Genomic DNA, 19330 nt, shown 5'->3' on the forward strand with positions numbered 1-19330 from the left:
GTAAAACGGAGAGAAGACTCCGTGACCGACTGTACGAACACATCTATGCTATTAATAAGAAGAAGTTAGACAATGCACTAGCGAAACGTGTCAACTTGTCCTGATCACTTGTTTAAATTTTTAGTTATAGACCAAGTTTGTCATGACATTAGGGGAAGTCCAGCACCACTCAAGTTGGAAGAACTTGAGTTAGTATGGCAGATAAGGTTAAACGCTTATAACCACCCCGGTTTGAATGAACACTGCTCTATCAGCAGTGTTCCAAAATTATTGAGCTTGAAAAGATGAGTATAGGGTATTCTTATTTGAGGCATATGCTTACATATTTATATATATTTCATATTTTGTTTAATTTTATTGTCAATATTTTATTTTATTATTAGTTCATGTGTAACTGTTGGTTAATATGTTGATGCCTATGCCTTTAAGAAGTGGTCTCGTAGACTAATTTATTTTAATTAGAAGTAATTTGGTATTTAATTGATTTTCATTGTGTATATATATATATATATATATATATATATATATATATATATATATATATACTTGTGATCTTGTTATGTAATCTTGTCTGAAGAAGTTTGTCAAAGGAGGCAAACGAAAATCGCTTTACATATTAAATTTTATTATTCTCTTAGTAGTTTGGGTTGCCGTCTCTTCACTACAGTACTTTGTTTTAATATGAAGTCTAGAATTCTCTATGTTTAAATGTACTGCTCTTTTTTTTTTTTTTTTTTGCTTTTATTTTACATTGGCTGACCAGGATAGTCCAACTGGTATGAAGACTTGTTTTCAGTGGAGGCCTGGGGAGAATACAAGCTAACATGTCCATAAAATAGAGTATACCGTCTTTCAACAAGCTAAACTGTCCATAAAATAGACTACACAATCTGATATGACAATACTCATAAATCGAGTATATAGGCAGAAGTTGAAGGAAGAATATACAGGATACATACTTGAAGCAGCACACTAATCAAGATTTGCAATTATTACCCATGTGACAATAAAAGTACAAATGGAATGTATGAATTAACAAGGTACCTAAATGTGATAGATACCAATCATGTTGTTACATTCATAATCTTCTGTATTTATACTTGTGCTATACAGACATATATATTTACATGGATTTCTTTCCAAGTAACATGTACTTGAAGTCTTTCAATGTACGTGTGATATCTTGTGAGAAGTTTGACCTCGGGTCATCCTGGGGAAGAGCACTGGCAAATCAAGGATTGTCTGATATGGTGTTTGACCTTTGCTTTAAAAGATTGTGATCTTTAATTTCCTTTAGAGGGAATTAGGTTTCACAGCTTGGAGACATAGTTAGAGTAGAGTGCATCACCTGGTATATTTTGAGATTTTTTTTCATAGTGAGTAGTGATTTATCTTAAGAGCATAGATTCCTCTTGCATTGTAATGCTGTATTAGGGATTTCAGAAATTGGTATTTGTTTGGGTTATATATATTAAATTATGAATGATTAAAAGTTAGGATTGATGAAGAATGTTGTGTAGTTCAATCTAATTTAGTTCTCTGAAGGCTTTGCAGTGGTTATTTTGAAGCAAATTTTGTAAGTTTTGTTATAGCACTGCTCAAGTTTTGTTCTCTGGAGTACTGATAGGTTTGTGAAGACTTGAGAGTCATATAACAGTGTGGTAGTAAAAATGTTCTTAAAACTATTTCCTTGGTATCTGTGAATATGGTTTTGGCCTGTATAGAATGCCTAGCTTTGGGTGTGTCATTTTGATTACTGTTTGGATGTGTGAGTAAAATTTAAAATTTTCATCTATAGTCACACCCAGATGTTTGGTATGTGAGTCTGTGTTGTTGGATGAAGTAATGTTAAAATGGACTTTGCTTATACAATATGATTTGGGGATTGTTTTATTTTTTTTCTGGGTGGAGTAGAAGCTGTGAGTTATCTAGTCAGAACCCAAAAAGCAAGGTTGTAAGCACAACAATTAGTACCAATAACCAGAAAAATACCGTGCAAAAGTCAGTCCACACACTTAGCAATAAAGTAAAATCCTTTAATGAAATCACAGTTCAGTGGTTTCATCATTAGAACACCCAGAACTTCATCAGCACTGACAAGAAACTTGCAATCCACTGTTAAATAACATACAACGAGTCATGTGATCAAAGTCATGTGACATCCCACATTAAAAAAAGTTTGTCTATATATGTTAAAAAGATAAATAAAAAACTGGATCTTCAAATAAACAATGTAAACATATTTGAATGTTACACATTTTGTTAATTTTGCAGCTCTCAGCTTCAGTATGCTGAATATTGATCTCATTAAGTCCTTGGGGAACCAGCATCTATATTTAGCTGCCAGGTTAGTTCACTGTACTTGATCCTGGTTTCCCAGCCACCACCATTGGTATTAATGGGAATATTGTCCAATACAAAAAAAATAAAACCTGATTCCCTAAATATAAGGAAATGCCTGTAAAGTACATTTGCATCTTTTAAATAGCAATGTCATGCATGTGCTTGTAAATGTACTTCCCTTATATGTAAGACCACTGCATATCACATCAGGCTAGAGTGCTTGATTGCTGAGTGAACACTTTTTGTGAGCAAATTAAACAATAGAGGTCCAAGTACAGGTTCTTGTCATATACTCACGTTGACAGGCAGAAGGAGGAATATCAGTCTGCCACTTTCCAGCATTATGTCTGTCTGATAAATGGCTTTTAAACCACGAGACAGAGGCGAGGTATAAACCTAGAGAAGAAAGCTTTTGCAGCCGTAGTTGATGTGAGACTTTGTCAAAAGTTTTAGATAAGTTGAGAAATAGCGAGAAGACCAAGTTGCCAAAGGTTCTGTTATTACTGAAGGTGCTGGCAAATTGTAGTAAGGCTATGACAGTGCTATGGTTAGTTGAAAAGCCATGTTGTATAGGGGAAAGACGAGTGTTACATTAAGATAGTCCATTAATTGCATTTATGCGCATTTTTGAGAATTTTAGATATAGAGAATAGTATGGCAATTTGTCTAAAGCTACCATGATTGTTCGTTGAGCCTCCTTTGTGAAGTGGCACTCTGTAGGCCTTTTTCCAACTAGAGAGGGTGTTTCATTGACTGATAGGTGTGTTTATGAAGGGATTAGAGTGTAGGTGATGGCATCAATGCCCATTTTTAGCAATTTTGGTGGTAGACTATCAATGGCAAGGGAGTAGTTTTCAGCTTGTAGAGTAGTAGGGTAGAGACAGGTTTTAGGGAGAAGTGTGTTGCATAGCAGTAGGATTCTATTAATGGTATGGAATCTGAAAGAGTGCTAATTGTTAGTACTGAGGTGATGGATTGTATGAAATTAAGTTAAATTTCTCTGCTGTTTTTGCCGGGGGATTTTCAGGAAATGAGTTTGATTGAGATATGTGGCCTGCATTTAGTAAGTCAGAGAAAGATGTCATAAAGAGTTTAGGATTCTTTTGATGAGTTTCTTGCATGCTAGAACAGTAGGGGGAGTTTAGCCAGTTTTGTGCTATACTTGATTTTGCTCCTGAGGTGCCTGAAGAGTTGTAGTGTTTCCTGATTTTTTGTAGTATTTAGTGTTAGATGTTACAGCTTCATCTAGTGGTAGTGTTTTTCGGGATGACCAGTTACAAGACTGAGGGCTGAAGTGAATGTTTCTACACTGAACATAAATTGCACACAAGTTTGTGCTAGTGTTGTTTTGGAGATTGGGTTGGGATTCTATTGGCAAACCTGGGTAAATGGTCACTTAGTAATTCAGGTAGAGAGGCTGTGGTGGTGATACTACAGGCATGTGATGACAGTTTCCAGTCTAATATCGATGCTGTGTTAGTAGATTCGTTGCATTTGGTTGGGGTATCTATAAACTGTCTAAAACCTAAAAGATTAATGGTGGCAGTGGAGGTGTCAGAGGTAACTTGGAGTCAGTCTATACTAAAGTCTCCTAAAAATATTGTTTCATGTGATATATTAGTGGCTACCCAAGGCAATATATCATGTATTGGAATGTTATTTCCAGGAGGTTTATATACTTCAGTGATGCATGTGCAGGCTGTTGTATGAGTTGAGTTTAAGAAAGGATATGAGCATTTTTATTAAATTAAATCGGGGCTGGTTATGGTTATATAGAGAAATGTTTGATGATGACAATATATGAGAGGTATACCACTTGCCTTTTTACTTGTATGATCAGCTCTAAGTATGCTGTAACCTGGTGAAATGTTTTATTGTATTTGAAGAAGGCTTTTAATCAGGTTTCTGTAGTTACAAGTATGTCTAGGGTATGATAAGATATGAACACATGCATGTCAGCTAGTTTGTTTGAGATGCTCATCTGGTTAATATTTATGAATTTTAGCCCTTTACTTTGTGATTTTACTTTTGTTATTATTGGGGTGGTAATAGCTGGGGGTATTAACTGGAGGTTTGATTTGAGAGTGGCACAGAGTTTGGGTGAATGTCTCTGCAGTGTATTAATGAGGTAGGAAATAGTATCTGGGAAATATATTTTCATTCAATGTTTTATTTCTATCCCTTGTATGTGGTATGGGGTCTTATTCCTTAATATGGTGCATCTCACAAGATGGAGATAAGGAGTGTCATAGAGGTGATGGGCTACGGTGACAGTGTGTGGGGGGGTTTTAGTGTTGGTATAGAGGGTGTTAGAGTTGGTATTGTTGATGGCAAAGCTGAGTAAGTAGTTAGTATATAAAGATTTGAGGTAGCATGTTGGTTGAGAGAGAGAAATATGATAAATTGCACTATGTATATTAGGTGTGTGTAAGTAAGCAGTGTTGGATCTATGTCAAATAATCGGACAGCCACATTGTTGAATGGCATTTATGAACAATGCAGTCCATCAACCCACCCATGTGGTGGGCTGTGCCCCCACAATCCCTCACTAATTATATATACCAACTCCAAAATCGCACTACAGTGGGGAAAAGGGAAAATTTCCTTATCTCAGTCAAAATGGTTTGACAGCCTGCATTGTTGATGAGATGATATGTTTGACAATGTGGCCATTCGATTATGTGACACAGACCCACAGTGTTAGTAAACGTAGGATGGGATAGAATAGTGTAAAGGCAGGTAACAGAGAGGTAGATTAGCAGATGTGGGATGGGATAGAATAGTGTAAAGGCAGGTAACAGAGAGGTGGATGAGTTGAATATTATATATTACCGATGGAAGGTCGTATGTTAGAGTCTTTAGAGAAAGAGCTTTGTCATATAGGCTGTTAATGTAGTTATGTAAGTACAGTGATACAGGCAAGCCAAGTGCAAGGCATATGTATAAATAGTGATGATCTATGAGCTTATGGAGGACAAGTGTAGGAGAAGAAGAAAGTGATGTAATTGTTTTGGATGGGTTGTGCAGGAGAAATGCAGGAGGAGAAGAATGAAGTGATGTAACTCTTTTGGATAGGAAGTGCTGTAGGATGTTTAGGAGGAAGTTGTTTTGTGATGAGTAGGTTTAATATGTGGATTTGGATATGATAGCTGGAGTGTAGGTATAAATGTAGTTGTAGTGGGGGTGAATTGGAGGTACAGGACAGGAGAAAAGCAGAGTGAGCCCGAGCATAGTGATGGCGAACTGAGCAGGGTTTCCCATAGAGCAGAGTAGAGCTGAAAGAAAGAAAACAATAACTAGACTGGGGAGGGAGAGGAAGAAGCATGACCTTTTAGTTAGGTTGTTCCTGTCTTCCACTACTCTTTTCCAGAAATAATGCTTCCATGTGTGTCCACTGAGTAGTCCACATTGCATCTTCTTGTTCATATACTCAAAACATTTTTCTTTTTCGATAGATGCTAACCACCTGTAGCGATACCTTTGAGAAATGTAAAAATTTGCCTCATTACCTCAGTGCCTTGAAGAATATGCATTTTAGCCCTGCTCTAAATTTCAAAGTGAAGAAATTCAATGAAACGTGAGTAAATGGGGAAGTAACTATGTTGAAGGTTGTGCGTCAGGGCTGGTAACCCAGTAAGTAAAAATCCACTACCAATCATTAGTGGACCGGAGTTCTGCTGTGGCGACCCCAATCCGGGGAAAGCCAAAAGACACAAACAAACAAACTATGACTCTCTTAAGGTAGTCAAATGTCTTGTCATCTAATTAGTAGTACCCATGAATGGATGAATGAGATGAATGGTGAGGCATGCAGACCAGTCCAAGTGAGGACTCACCTATTGTCTATATGGAGTGATAATGACTTTGTTCTGTTATAATGCCTGTAGTGAAAATGACTTTGTTCTATTTTAGTGCCTCTTACAATGCATTGCAGCATTCTGCCAAACTTAGCTTCATAAGTAATCACCAGGCATGCACTCCAGGAGAGTAATAAGAAGCCTAGCCCAAATTCCCAACTGCCTCAAATCAGTATCTAGTTAGGTGATTTGCTCAGCATCACATAGCAGGCAAATGAATGCTGTGGGAATCAAAACCTGTACCACTGGAAGCAGATCATAGCCATGGCCCTCTACGCTAACTGCCAGAAAACAATACTCAAACCTGCATCAAACCCAGAACAATTAGAACTTTCACCAAAAAAGTATCATTGAACCAAATCCAAGTCTTTCCTTTCTGTTTTCTTTTCGGCAATCTGATATAATTACCACCACATCCCTTTACTTATTTGCTGTAGTTACTATTTGGTTCTCCTTGTTCTTTCTTTTCAAGATGAACTATCTTACATATTTGTCTGAATATTCATTAGCTATGTTATACCATACCTCTAATCAGACCATGTCTCTTTTCTTACTAACTGCACCTTTTTATGTATCAGCTGTGTTACATAACTCTAGGAGAGTAAAAAGACAAGTGTTTCCTTCCAGTTCTTTTGCAGGGTCACTTAATACATTGAAAGAAACTGTTTCTGGTAATGACTCCTGTGGTATGCCATAACAGTGTGGGACAAGAATATGATATAAAAGAACTTGAGCAAGAGGGAGTGTATAAATATTTGGGAATTGATAAAGGATCAACAATAAAACATGAACAAATGCAAATAAAATGCAGTAAAGAATTATTTCGAAGACTTAAATTAATCCTGAAAACAGCAATGACATTTAGGAACAAAATTCAAGCTATAAACCAATTTGCTCTTCCTGTCCTAACTTACAGTTTTGGAGTAATTCACTGCCCCCAAAATTTGTTGAATAGATTAGATAGGAAAACAAGGATGCTTCATACTCACCATATGATTTGCAAAAATCAGTGCACACCAAGATTATATATTCCCCATTCCGAAGGAGGGATGGGCTTCCTTGAAACTGATTACACGTATAGATCTGTAATCATGGGACTCCACACATATCTTCTAACCTCACAAGACCCAAATGTAGTGAAAGTTTTGAAACATGAGGAGAATAAATCTAAGACAACTTCCCTGATTAGACTAGCAGAAGCATATTGGCATCAAGTAGGAATGGAAATCAAACCACAAGTAGATAAAAATCAGGCAGCAACTGAATGTGCCAAAAACAAAAGAAAGAATATAAGGTGAAGGACCACATGAGAAGGCAAGAAATGTGTAAAATGCATAAGTATACAGCAGTTGCAAGTACAGAAAATTTGTGGAAAAACCTAACACAGGAATGGTTAAGGAGAGGCGAAGTCATACCAAGACACGATAGGTTAATACTGGTGGCACAAGATAGTGGGCTACGTACACGTTGGTTTACAAAGTCCATTGAACATGTGGGAGAAACAGAAAAATTCAGGTTTTGTAAAACAGAATTGGAAACAGTTGCACACCTCGTTGTTGGTTGTGACATACTAATAGCAGAAGGACTTTATACTGAAAGGCATAATAATGTGGCAAGACTGTTGCACTGGGGATTGTGCAAACATTATGGTATTGAAGTGGGTGAAAAACAATGGAAGCATGAACCACAAAGCATCATAGAAAATGATGAAGTTTATATCACATGGGATCACCCATTGCCAACAGTTCAAATGATAGATGTTAGAAAACCAGATATAATGGTCCATGAAAAGAAGACAAAAGTAGCATTGATCATTGAAATCACCACACCCAGTGACTACAATGTCTTGTGTACAGAGAGACACAAAGTCATATAACATCAGGATCTGCAGGCAAAAACAAGAGCAATGTGGAAGAAAGATACCCAAACAGCTCCAATAGTAGTAGGAGCAATGGTTCTTATAAGAAAGAATATACAATCGTATTTAGATATGTTACCAATACATGTAACTCCATATGAATTGCAGAAGGAGTCATTACTGGGCACATTGCAGGTGCTGAGAAGAGCACTTCTGGCTGATATCAAAGATTGAAACAATACTAATTTCATGAACTTTAATTGTACTTTGAATTAGGACTACGGTCCATTCCTGTCATTATATTAGAAACCCAAAAGACGTGGAGAAATTAAAAAGGCAGATACCTCTAATCAGGCCATGTGTCTTTTCTTACTAACTGCACCTTTTTATGTATCAGCTGTGTTATATAACTCTGGGAGAGTAAAAAGACAAGTTTTTCCTTCCAGTTCTTTTGTAGGGTCACTTGATACATTAAAAGAGACTGTTCCGTTTAATGACTCCTGTGGTATGCCACTTCATTCTGTCCATTCATTTGTTCTATCTCCTTCCCCTTGTTAAACCTGAATTTTTGTAATACAAACTGCAAAGAACTTTCACAGATTCCTTGCCATTCCTCTCTCTCCCTTATTCGTATGGCATGAATGAAGACTTTCAACACTAGACATAGAGATATGCATAAGTTTTCTGCTGCCTTCTCTCCCTCCCCTTCACAAGTGATCTTATGTCAAAACTTGCTGCCAACTCACCTAAGCCAAGGTGTATTGCATTCCAGCAATTTCACATGGCCTGATGTTCCTCCAGACAGATAAGCTCTTGCCTTAAACTCTACTAATCAGTTATACAGTGAAAAAATCTGACACAAACCACTGGGACAATGCATACAAAATTACTTTGATACTTCAGTCGTTTCAGCAACTACTCTGAATATGTTGTGAAAAACTGCATATTGTCTTTTTTAATTTAACTACATCATTTTATATGGTGAAAATGCTACACAAATAACAGAGTTCATCACTTTCATAATACAGTTTCAGCACTGTATATGCTCTCCATATCAGGCTTAGAATTTGTAAAATGCCAGTGTTTCTAGTCCTTTAAAGCTATGGAGTGAGCTCTTCTGTATAAATAGGGTTCTCATCTTATATTCCAGGACTCAAAGTGTGATCATCAGAGCAGCAAGAATAAGTGTGATCAAAGGTAAATATATAATAATTCTGAAATTGCATTTTCTTGGATTATTCTGTCTTCTCCAAGGTATAATGACTTCAGAGTTAATAAATGTAAGTAGCAAGGATATATGGGGTGAAAGGGGCTTGAACCCCCCTGAATTAAAATCCATTGTGGATGCAACAGTGAGTTTCTCACTTCACTGTCATGTTCAGAGTACTACACTTACATTTATATTGTACTGCACTTACATTTTATTGGAGTTTTGGGACTTGCACTAAAGTACAGTCTATAATTTATACAAGATGTATGAATTGCGTCTACAAGATATTATCTTTCATGGGCACAGGGACATTTGACTGGTGATACAAATTTAAAAAACAAATTAAACTGCAAATGTCTGTAATAGGAAAACAATTGTTATCCATCCCAAAAAAAAAATCCCTGCTCGAAAACAAAAATAAGTGGAACGCAGGTACTGTATTATAGAAGTTAAACAGTGTCCAATCGCTGTTTGTAACAAAACAAAGTAGAGGTGGGGAGCAGGATAAAGTCTGTTTTGGCTTCATATGTACACAGTTAGTTCAGTTGTTAATTAAGACATATTTGAGACTGTAAATCTGACAGTGTTGGGTTCCTATATATTTTGTGGGTATGTAAACATTATTGACTGACACAAGATATATCAGATAGCTGTTGTCTCAGTGATGAACAGTTAAACAAAGATTATTATTTACATCAAGACCAACTCATTGGTCTGGGCATCAACATAACTATTAAACTCATATTTATGTGCCAGACAAAAACCCTGGGAGTGGGATGGAGGTCTGAGCCAAGCTGGCTTCTCAGCTTAGAGTTGGGTAGATGCCAGATCTGGGGAAGAATGCCCAGTGCCATAATAGCTAGCTACACTTCTGAGAAAGTTTAAAGTTTCACTGAATCACTGTTCAGTCAGCTAGTTTTGACCAAACACAGTTTGACAAGTAGGTCTGCAATGGAACAACCTATTCCCAAAGACATCAAGTACAGAATTAGTGTTTTGTGCATTTTAAAGAAAGGAAGGGAGGAGTAATATTGTTTAAATTAAATAAATCTTTGCCATGAGTGCTTGTTTGTTATTCACCAATGATGCATAAAATGCAAAAAAAAAAATATACTGAAACAATTATCAGATGCCATTTAAGCTTTAAAAGTGGCATCATAGTAGCAGTTCATTTTTTTAACCCAGTAAGGCATAATAACAGTTTTTCATCTCAAAATAATAAAATATGTCACTATGCAATACAGAATGCTTTGCCATGATATACACAACAGCAGGCAGTTTGCCATTTTAGAGCTATCTTGCATGTCCTTTTGCAAATGAACATGCTCAGCATATTTTAGTAATTCCGCACATAAATTGTGATGATTTATCCTAGAAAACACTGTCAGCACATTAAATAAGAATGAATCTGTGAAGAGTGAAGAGCAGTTATTTGGCAGACTGAATGGCATACCTTGGTGAGGCTGGCATCCTTTAATATATCGGATGAAGCTGATGGCTGTCAAAGTATTAATACTGATTAAGCCAAATAAAAGAATTAGGAATCCATCCACCTGAAAAAAGACACACAAAAAAAGAATGTTATCCATTTTCACTCACATCTGATGTTTAGAGAATAAAAGATGTATGAATTCTGGCAGACAATAAATATAAATGAAAGAAAGTAAAGAACACTGATTACCACCTTACCTGCCATGCATTAAAACAGAGAATATTAAAGGTTGGTTGGTGGCTTATGCACTAGTGTGCCAGGTCAATTGTTTGTTTTTTTTACATTCAGAGAACACTTTCTGATCTACAAATATAATTCTACAGCTGACATCTGCCCTTAGTTAGGTCATAGGATAATGGTCCTTGGGCACAAACAGAGGAAAAAGAAAATGAAATAAAGTATATATCTTTTTCAAAAAGCTTACAGACCACTGTGTGCCAAATGGAATAAAGAATGGCAAACAGTAAGCTGCAAGACTAGAATAACTCAAGTGGTGCTGCTATGTGTAAGAGATACTTAGGAAATAAACTGGCAGCAGAAGCAAATAATGAAACATGAGTACAAATCAAGATATGCTTTAAGTGAGGTCCTTGTTCATATTCAGGTTCCCATGATTCCATGACAGTTTGTATATTGGCAGGAGTGAATCAACTGCCAATGGAAACAAAATTAGCTGAAGGTATTTGCAGAAGCAAAAAAAAAAAAAAACAGAAACGCAGTATTAAGCTTTGTTATTCACATATCAAATGATGAAAAGTACACAGAAAAAATGGAAAGGATTATCACGCAGTAGTCTGTCTGGTAGCAAATGGCTCGAAACTGAAGATTTATAGCTGAGAGACCAGATGACAGAACAGTTATAATACATTTTTGTTTTACATATCAGCAGTTGCAATGTACTAGGTAAAATACTTTATTCAGCACTGCCAAACAGCAGAAAATTATTTCAGCTTAAATGCCATTTTTAATAATGAGCACATTTTGATTTATTTGTGTAAGCAGACTATTGCAGCTTAAATACCATTTTTAATACTGTGTGAGATTCTTGTACTATTAGTGAAATAAAAGGTGAAGGCATGAAGGAAGTTGGTGACCAGGAAACCTGAGTTTGAGTAGTGACCCCAGAAACTGGAGGAACTGGCCATTAGGAGATAGATGGAATAATGGCCAATGCCAGCTCTCTTTTCTTATGGAGGTGATTTAATCTGAGCATGATGATCCCCTTTTGAAATTAGAGGGAGTGGTTCCCCCAGTTTTGTGTGTGTGTATTTGTGTGTGTGTGTGTGTGTGTGTGTGTGTGCGTGTGTGTGTGTGTGTGTGTGTGTGTGTGTGTGTGTGTGTGTGTGTGTGTGTGTGTGTGTGTGTGTGTGTGTGTGTGTGTGTGTGTGTGTGTGTGTGTGTGTGTGTGTGTGTGTGTGTGTGTGTGTGTGTGTGTGTGTGTGTGTGTGTGTGTGTGTGTGTGTGTGTGTGTGTGTGTGTGTGTGTGTGTGTGTGTGCGTGTGTGTGGTGCTTTAGTCACTAGCAGCTGTAGGAGTGGTATAATATGCCAAGCATCGTTGCACATTCAACTCTGCTGAGACAGGGAAGTCCTGCCCCTTCCAAGCTTCCTTCAGTTAATAGATCCCTTACCGAAGCCATCAAGGCCATGACATACCCTTCCCCAAGCCTTTACCATCTACAGTCCATCAACTTTACAATATACAGTACTTATATAAACATCTTTCCTGCAACAGGGAGGACTCATCTACCAGCAGTGTTACAGCAAAGTCTCTTGGTTCCCACTTAAGGGAATTAAAAACAGAAATTAGTAGTGGGGCAGAGGACCAAAAGAAAAACAGCCATAATTTAAACTAGCTTGTTATTTGCAGTCTCAAAATAGTTCTGGTTGGCTAGTCTATTATTTAGGGACTGGGAAATCCATGCTGTAACTATTTCACTGAATTCTACCTTTGCATAAAAGAAGCAAAATTCAAACTTTTTTTCTTCCATAGGGAAAAACTCTACCCTACCACCATAAAGGTGACTTTATCCCTTACATCCTTTTACTTATAAAGGAGGGCTGACATAATCGTTAGGGTGGTTACCTCAAAGGCACAAGGTACAGGGTTTGCTTCTGACCTTTGGTCACTGTCTGGTTATTTACTAGACATGCAACAATCTTCAGACTGATTGCTTAATATTTACCTGTGACCATACCAAATTCCATGCCTGTGGCAAATCTAGGAATGTGGGCTTTCCCCTATAGCTGCAAATGTGCAGTTTTCAATACCTATGCATTATTACAAAGTTGGTCATCATGAAGTTTTATTACTTAACATTTATGTGTTGTTTTTTAATTCCTTATGAATTATGAGATAGCTTCTGAGATGTGGCTTTTTTTTGCTTTAAAATAGGTGAGTCAAACATATAGCCCGAATAAGCTATTTACCCATCCTGCAAGGAAATCTTATTTTTACACTACAATAAATAAAAATGCCACCTTAACTACAGAAACAGTTTCAGTTAATGATGCCATTGATGACTGATGTCACTTTCCTTGATTCCAGGCAAAGTAATCAAATGAATGAAAAAAAATGCTTCTGAGCCGTCATCAGAAGAAAGCTAGTGTCTGCTTCATTTTTAAGGTGATGGAAGTACACAGCGTAACATTTAACCTATGGTTAGTATTTGTGTTGGGGTACAGACATGATGTTGGAAAATTTCAAATTCCCTTTCAAATAGGATTTATCACTGCAACTTTACTGGATCAAAGTTTAGTTCCCAGTTATGTGCTCACATGCTGCATGAACATGACCCTTTAAGTTAAGGTAAAGTAAATCAGTCCCTAGAGATTTATTTGGTGGTACATTTTTAATGTCTAACTGTTGACTTCAGGATGTGTTATGCTATGCATTTTTACTTGGTACTGTAGCTCTGTAACCTCATCAGGCTAAGAATTCTGACTCTTGGAAAAGGATATTACATGGTACAAAGAAATTAGTTGTTATTGACAAGGAAAATAAGTCATGTGATGATATATCTTTTCAGTGGCCTTAAGCAAAATCAGGCATAGTGGTGTATAAGATGCAAACTTCACTTTTGTTACTCTTAGGGAGGAAACAATGTTAAGTTTAGTGTCTAAGCACTGTTTAAAATAGGCTGACAAATTTGGCATTGTAACCTCACGTGCGGGTAGCTTTCTAGTATTGTCCACTGTTTGGAATGGCCTAGTACCTTCAATGTAAAATGAAGGTCCAAAAATTATGGAGCCCACCTTTACATTTGAGGAATTGGTATCTTGTTACTGAATGCTGCAGGCTAATTAAATGAACACGTGTGTGATTTTTAATTAGTTAACTTTCCATGTTTCTTGGGGAATAAAATTCATTATAGTTGGTACAGCTGGCAGCAATATGAGGGCTGCCAATATTTAAGGAGTGTTTTTTGCATTATTTTCCACGGAGTTTTCAAGATCAAATTATTCTTTTTATTAAAAGGAAAACTAGAAACACCAAGACAAAACTTCCTCCTTTGACTTTATGAGTCCACTGTGCTCTGATCTGCATTACTTATTTATTTCAGTTGATGGCCATGTTGCTAACTGGGAACTGGGGCCCATTTGAAGGGGAAAGGTAAAAGCAGAATTTTTGAATTGAAAAGACTTTGCAAATCCCTCCTGCCATTTCTGAGTAACAAGACCAATTTACTCATTGAACTCTTGTGCTGCTATTTCCCCCCAAAGTACTACCTCCTTTTGTATGGTATATATACACAATTAAAAATTCAGTGCATTTATTAAAATGTTTAAATTAGAAGCCTTTAAGTGTAACTAGATAGCAGTGTAGGAAGAATACATCACCATGGAAACAGTTACGTTATTTACTTGTTCAGCTGAACACATTTCAGTTTTTTATACACTTGAGGCTTTCTTAATAAGGCAGAAGACCAACAGATTTGCAACCTTTTGATCCTTAAGCAGGTGTGCCTGATTCACATATTTGTCTTGTCACAAATGTAAAAAAGTTGAGGTGATATTGTTAGTGTGGTATGTAAGAGATGTATGTTTTGTCCTTTTTTCTTGATAGTATAGTTGTAAACATTATACAATGACTATTGCTTACTATTCAAAAAATAAGTATGTTGATCGGACAGCCCAATCAATGTGCCCATAGTAAATCACACATATACTACTAGAAAAAAGTCCAGCCACTGAAGTACCACTGAGTGACCAAACTTTCTATTGATATATGCCGAGGGAGAAAGCAAAATACAAGAAAAATCACATATATTCTGCAAAACTAAACAATCAGAAATGTACTTGATTTTCATAATATTTCTGCATTGTTCCTTGGACAATCTCAGCAATAATACAAAAAAACAGCATTGGAGATTCTCTCTTCTCTGTTGCGTCTCCTGTACTCTACGAATATCCTCTGCATGCTTGGGAATGTAAGTCCAATATGCATGTGAAGTACATCAGTACATCAGTAAACAAGGAAAAACATGGAGGAACACTACAGTATCATTATGCAAAGATATTATTTAAGAAAGGTAGGCAATTTCTTTCTTAAATAAAGTCAATGTATAATAGCAATAATACACTTCTGGCTGTAGGTATATTAAGATTTACCCGTGACTACCTTTGATAACTCAGGCTTTGCACTCATGATCAAACCACACTAACCATGTGTAAATCCTGTTATACATGCACCAAGTTGTGATGATGTGAGGTATTGCCAGCTATGCCAGGAGAGGTAGGGTAGTGGATGTGTAACATATGCCAGCATAACTAGCGGGAGGTTTGTAAAGAGTTATATGTCATTTGTATATCAATTTGGGCCTCTACTAACATTTGGCTTTTGTTCCAAGTCAGACTTTTCTGGTTAACAAATGTTAAATAAATAAAATTGGCAGGCATTTGAATTTCAGACTTCATATTCTTCAGAAAGTACATAGTAACACAAAACCTTTTATTCTAGCACGTTTCTCAGTTTATAACATGAATATTTGAACTGTATCCTTATTTTTGGGACTGTATTCCACCATTATTGGCTTTGTCCAGGTTTTTTGTGCTAAGGTTGAGAGCTATGGTGAGAACTGAATTCACTGAATATGTTTGAGGGCTGTACTCCCTCATTACTGGCTTTGTCCAGGTGTTTTGTGCTAAGAGGCTGGCAGCTATGGTAAGGAACTAAACTCACTAAATGGTAGCCATTTAAGCTTCAGTCTTCATCTCTTTCATAAAACAGCTGATTTGGCATAGTGGTATGTTGCTCTGACTGTTTTGCACAGGATTCTGGGTTCAAGACTTGGTAGTAAAATGCATGGTGGTAACACAGCATTTTATTCTAGCAACTTTCCAAGATTATACAAGCAATGTTTAAAATGTGTCCCTGGTTTTTGGCTTTTGTCCCTCCCCGATACATTTTGGCTTTTTCCAGATTTCGTGTGCTGCAAAGTTTAGAGATACAGCTGAGTGTCGAGTAAATTTTACAAGGAGCTGAGAGCTGCAGAAGAAGAGAAGTTTAGTGCTGCTTATGCTGAGACTGCTTGCATTGTTAATAGCACAACAGGTAGTGTACTTGCTTTTGATGCAGAAGGCTGTGGGTTCTACTCCCACAGTATGTAGATGCATTGCTGATATTGTATTGTGTTGTAAATGGAGTGGATGCTGCTGTCTTGAGAATGTCCTCTTTGGTTAAGAAAGCAAGTAATTATGAACCCGTCTGTTATTTGCCATCCATTCCCTACTGCAATATTACTAGCTTATCATTTTTTAATGTAATATAGGCAATTTATTCCTCAAGGGCAACAGGCACTTTATTTGTAGACAAAAGAATGAAATATAAGGTTGTTTGCTAGCAGCAACCTCTTCATTAGTTACAGATCTTTTTAATGTGGAATTATTTAGAAGACTTTTACTTCTGCAGAGATTGTGCATATTTACTGATACTGGTGGATTGTAGAAGTCCGAGTAGACTTTTATGATGGAAATGTTCTCAATAGGGCAATTTTGTCATTATTGGTGCATGCATTTTGTTTCATTGTTTACTGGAAAAAATGTTCAAAACAATAAATTTAAAGCACCCTCTAACAACTGTACTGTATTATACAAGGAATATAATTTAATGCAATCAGGAAGGTGCATCACAGAACACGTGTATGTTTTGTGTGCAAGCGGCCTATCATTTGAAAATAGCCCAAAGTTAATCGTAATTTGACACGAGCCAAATGTATTTTCTTTGAATGTGGGTTTCAATGCTGTTTCAATGAATGTGAGTTTCAAGGGCAGAGAAGTTTTAATGCTAAGTTTGCTTTCATTGTGAGACTGCATTGTCCCTTCTTTAACAGGTTCCCCAGTTGTATTGTGTGGCTATTTTATATTTTTGCATCACATTTTTGGTCTATTTTTCATAAAATTGTGGGTTTTTTTGGCAAATTAGTGGAAAATCATTAAAGACTGAAATTAGAAAATAATGACAGACATTTGAGTTTCAGATTTCATACCTTTCAGAAAATTCATACTAATGCAACACCTACTATTCTATTATCTTTCTAAGTTTATAAGAGCAATATTTAAAAATTGTCCTTATTTTTGGGCCTTTGTCCCACTTCTATGTATGGCTTTTTCCAGATTTCTTGCTCTGAGTTTGAGAGGTATGACAAATGTGTCAGGGCCATCACAGTCAGCCAGAGACATTTCAAATTGTGACATACTTGTTGCACCCCACTCCCCCATGTAGTGACACTGGATATGTCCAAGCAAGGCAAGGAGCACTTATGCAGTGTAAATGTGCAGAGTATTCCCCCCAAGGTAGACACAAGTACTAGAGTGGCTTGTCATCTGTCCTTGATTTTGCAGAATGTTGGTTTCTGTCATATTTTTATACTGTTGATTTATGCTTATTAGCAAGACGTTGTCCCGTTTGATTCTCAGCTAGAGCGTCTTCTGTGTGGAGGCATACATGAATGGGGCGTGCCTTTGTTAAAGGCTGTGCGTCAGGGTTGGTAACCTGGTATGTAAAAATCCGCTACCAATCATTAGTGTACCAGAGTTCTGCTGTGGCGACCCCTAACCAGGAAAAGCTGAAAGACACAAACAAACAAACATTATTCAGAAAGTGCCTGTTGCTCTGTGTTTAAGTAGCAATGCTTTAATGACCATCAGGTAAGCTTGTCTGAGATTTTAAGATGCAAGTAAGCTTTAGTAAGCATACTGTTAAAGAACTGCCAACATTGAAAGACTTTCTGCTGTTGCCATGCAGAGAATACTTACATAACTAGATAACGTATAAGCCTTGGGTATTGAAATGCATATGACAGTATTTGTAATAAAGGACATGATTACATTATTTTAAGAAGCTCATTACATTTGTTGGAGACTTGCAGTCATCTTTGCAGACTTTACCTGTAAACTAAACAGAATGCCAATCTATCATGTGTGGTCTATAACCTGTACAGCAATCCTTTAAGCAATGTATCTTGAGCTTGTTTCTTGTTTGCTTTTCATTTTTTACTTTGATCATGTTTTCCCCATGAAACAAGTAGATAGTTGTCAGGCAGCAGGTCTTTTTTGGATAAGAAACATTTTTATAAGAGGGGTATCACAGAGATTGCTACTTAAAGCATGTTACTTGGTACTTTAATAAAGTTGTCTTGATTGGACTCTCATAATGACAGTTTGGCACCCAGGGCAGCGTATTTAATTAAAGTTACAGTTTTTTTGGTTTTGAGCATAGATTCTCCCCTTTATAGTTGACCGCATCCCTTCTCATTGACCCCTCCCATTCAGCTGTCTCCTGCAGCCCCCCTTTGATTTGAAGTCACTAGCCATCACTGGTAAGCAGCCAGGGAATATAAATTTTTAGATCAGTCAGGAAAATATAGTGAGATTAGTTAAGTACTGTGTTTCTGTGTCTGTGTGAATCTATTCATCTGTGTTATTTTTAGTATTTCCTGTGATTAGAAATCTGGTGTTTATTGTAAGCAGATATTTAGTATTTTCATGTTCTTTTATTAATTATTAAATATATTTAAACTTTTCATTGTGTCTGGTCTTTTAGAGAATGTTTTAACCTTTGGGAGTATTTATATTTCTTTGGTGACACCGTGCCCACTCCTGGAAGCCTTACTGCATTGGTCAAAAACTACCATTTGCATTAGTATTCATTTTACTCAGTATAATTGGATTCACAACAGCCTTAGAGTAGCTGGCTTTGGAGTGTCCTGGTGGCAGTATCTGCCTTATAATCTGGACAGAGGGACATAGTTAATAAATATGTGCCAGCATTTCCCAGGTGTGTGTGTGTGTGTGTGTGTGTGTGTGTGTGTGTGTGTGTGTGTGTGTGTGTGTGTGCATGTGTGTAGGGACACAAAGCACTGGTTTCACAGAGAAGGTGGTGGAGGACTTGGTCTGGAACCCTCGACTGAGGACTCAACTCTATAGTTGTGCCAGCTGGGAGTCTTATAAGGGCCTGGAGAGAAACAGAGGGAAACCCAGACCCCAGACTGTGTGTGTTCCCTGGGTGCTTTTAAGAGAAATTGTGCTTGGTGCAGACAGCTGCATCTGGAAATACTGTGTATACCTATAT

General features: G+C 36.9%; 1 protein-coding gene across 1 annotated transcript in view; it reads right to left on the minus strand.

The window, feature by feature from the left end:
• LOC122804042 (opsin-5-like) overlaps positions 1-19330 on the minus strand; it is a 138583-nt gene that overhangs the window by 103192 nt on the left and 16061 nt on the right. The window contains exon 2 of the mRNA XM_044073718.1: positions 10722-10821. Within this exon, the coding sequence (XP_043929653.1) occupies positions 10722-10821 (100 nt within the window). The remainder of the gene's footprint in view (positions 1-10721; positions 10822-19330) is intronic.

This window comes from Protopterus annectens, chromosome 6.part0 (assembly GCF_019279795.1).
Source record: "Protopterus annectens isolate FY-2018-M chromosome 6.part0, PAN1.0, whole genome shotgun sequence".
Lineage (NCBI taxonomy): Eukaryota > Metazoa > Chordata > Ceratodontiformes > Protopteridae > Protopterus > Protopterus annectens.